Genomic DNA, 2,226 nt, shown 5'->3' with positions numbered 1-2,226 from the left:
TTGGGAATAAGTGTGATAATAGTGTGGTTGATCTCTTTCACAAATTTATGCTTTTTCCAGAATTCCTCAACCACATTCCAGATATCCTTGCCCATGAAATCCCAACATTTTTGAAAAAGCTCTATCGTTATGTCATCAGGTCCGGGTGCCTTATGGAGATGTAAAGAAAATGTGGTAAGTTTTATTTCCTCCAAAGAATAAGGAGCAAGTAACATATCACAATCAAAGCTGGAAATCTAAGGGTTAATGACTTCCTCAATCATTGGTATCAAACTCTAATCTTGCTCAGAACAACCCAATATATCCATGTAGTATTTGAGAGCAATTAGCTCGATGTCATTGGCCGAGTTTTTCAAAATCCCATTCTCATATTTGATCGAACATATCTTATTGTTGATCCTTCTAGCCTTGGAAGAGGCATGAATGAATTTAGTATTGAGATCGCCCTCGGCAATCCAAAGTTCCCTAGCCTTATCTTTCCAATACAGTTCCTCCCGCTTCAAAATTTCCATATACTGGGTTTTAAGTTTTTTCTCCAATTCCAATTCTACATTGGTCATACTGAATCGCATTACCTGATTGCCAATTTCTTCTAGCTCATCCTTAATTCTACTTTTCTCAACAAAAACATTTTTGAAGGACACCTTGTTCCAATCTTTTTTTAATTTTTCAGGAACTGAATTATTTTAACAAATTGAAAGCTAGGGGAACCAAAATAGATGTTACCTTCTTTCCACCATTCTTTCAGATTTTCAAGAAACTTCTCATCCTGCCACCACATGCTTAAGAATTTGAAGTAATTCTTCATGTTGTGAGTGTCCTAAGAAATGGATAGGGATAGTGGCAGGTGATCTGATCCAATTTGGGGAACAATTTCAGTTTCCAATGAGTAATTGCAACTAATCCACCACTCGCATACCAGAAATCGGTCTAGTCTTTCAGATATATTGGCAAAGTTTAGCCTCCTATTAGTCCATGTGAATTTACCATTCTTATGAATGATATCGATCAATTTACAATCAGATACAAAATCTCTAAAATCCTCCATGACTTTCGAAGGTTTCCGAAGACCTTCCACCTTCTCATCAATGTCCAAAAGGGCGTTGAAGTCTCCCACAGCTATGACCTTGCCCATTTCCAACAACTTAGCTTGGTTGGTGATTTCATTCCAAACTTTCAATTTTTCCTCAGTTTTGGTAGGTCCATAAATATTAAATAACAGATAGGAAAGATTTGATTGTTTGTAGACAATGATGCAAGCCATCCAATGATCGAATGAATCTATTGGATGTACTTCAATTTTGGAGGGGTTCCACATGATTCCCAAACCCCCTGTCGCGCCTCTAGAATCCTAAAAAAATGCCTTCCCATTTAAAACAGTACTTGATGAACTCAACCACCTTATCCTTACTTAGCTTTGTTTCCTTTAGAATGTATACTTCTGAATCAAGCTTTGCCAAGGTCCTCTTGACCAAGCATTTTTTGTCAGGGGCCGATAGGCCCTTGACATTCCATGAAGTGATCCTCATCTTCCCCCAAGGGAGGGCTTTCCTCCCTTGGTGTGATTCAAAAATTTCAACATACTTACAATACCCTTCTCATTTGCCCTCTGCTCCCTCGCTGTCTTATGACTTTTCCTTCCTCTTGTGATTTTCGCTCTTCCAAGGATGGTATTAGCAGACTGACTGATACATCTGGGATCTACCAGATTCAACTCATCTCCATCATTGTCCGACTCAGATGTTTTTGATTCAGATTCTTGCAGTGCAACCTCTACAGTGGGGATTTCAATTGGGAACATTTTCTTGTTAGTGTTATTATCCAATGGGTTGTCTTGTGCAGGAGTCTCTGTGCTTGCAACTTGTTTTGATTCAATGTTGGCAGATTTAGCGCCATCTAAGAGAAGGGTTTCTGATTCTAGATTTTCCTCTTTTTCCTTCCATACTTGTTTTGATTTTCTGGGAGGGTGGCTGAAGGCCTTTCTCACAAATAATTTGCATTTGTCGACATTGTGAAGTAAACTTCCACATCTCGAACAAGCCCTAATTTCATTTTCCACTTCTATCTGTTGTTTCCATTCACCATTCGCAAAGAGTAACATCACCGAAGAGGGAATTGTCTTCACTACTACGATTTTGAGTTTGGCAGAAGTATATAGATCTCCCTCAATTACATCTTCATCAATTTCCAATAAAGTTCCAAGGGTTCTTCCAATCTTTTCCAAAC

General features: G+C 38.5%; 1 protein-coding gene across 1 annotated transcript; it reads right to left on the bottom strand.

The window, feature by feature from the left end:
• Positions 1-275: 275 nt before the first annotated feature.
• Positions 276-1,135, bottom strand: LOC131029339 (uncharacterized). Its single transcript, XM_059217772.1, has 3 exons — positions 920-1,135; positions 727-769; positions 276-676 (listed from the first exon to the last, which is right to left on the bottom strand). The coding sequence occupies exons 1-3, from the start codon at positions 1,133-1,135 to the stop codon at positions 276-278; spliced, it is 660 nt and encodes a 219-aa protein (XP_059073755.1).
• Positions 1,136-2,226: the final 1,091 nt, after the last annotated feature.

Source organism: Cryptomeria japonica, chromosome 3 (genome assembly GCF_030272615.1).
Source record: "Cryptomeria japonica chromosome 3, Sugi_1.0, whole genome shotgun sequence".
Lineage (NCBI taxonomy): Eukaryota > Viridiplantae > Streptophyta > Pinopsida > Cupressales > Cupressaceae > Cryptomeria > Cryptomeria japonica.
The sequence above is the reverse complement of the archived record's forward strand: the minus strand, read 5'-3'. Positions and strand labels throughout refer to the sequence as shown.

What these genes read in the sequence shown, in the direction of transcription:
- LOC131029339 (XM_059217772.1), bottom strand. Translation starts at nt 1,135, where the DNA reads ATGGGCAAGGTCATAGCTGTGGGAGACTTCAACGCCCTTTTGGACATT. An exon ending in AAAGACTAGACCGATTTCTG is followed by an intron (nt 770 to 919) that starts GTATGCGAGTGG and finishes ATGTGGTGGCAG; the next exon opens with GATGAGAAGTTTCTTGAAAA. An exon ending in GAAAGAATGGTGGAAAGAAG is followed by an intron (nt 677 to 726) that starts GTAACATCTATT and finishes AAAATAATTCAG; the next exon opens with TTCCTGAAAAATTAAAAAAA.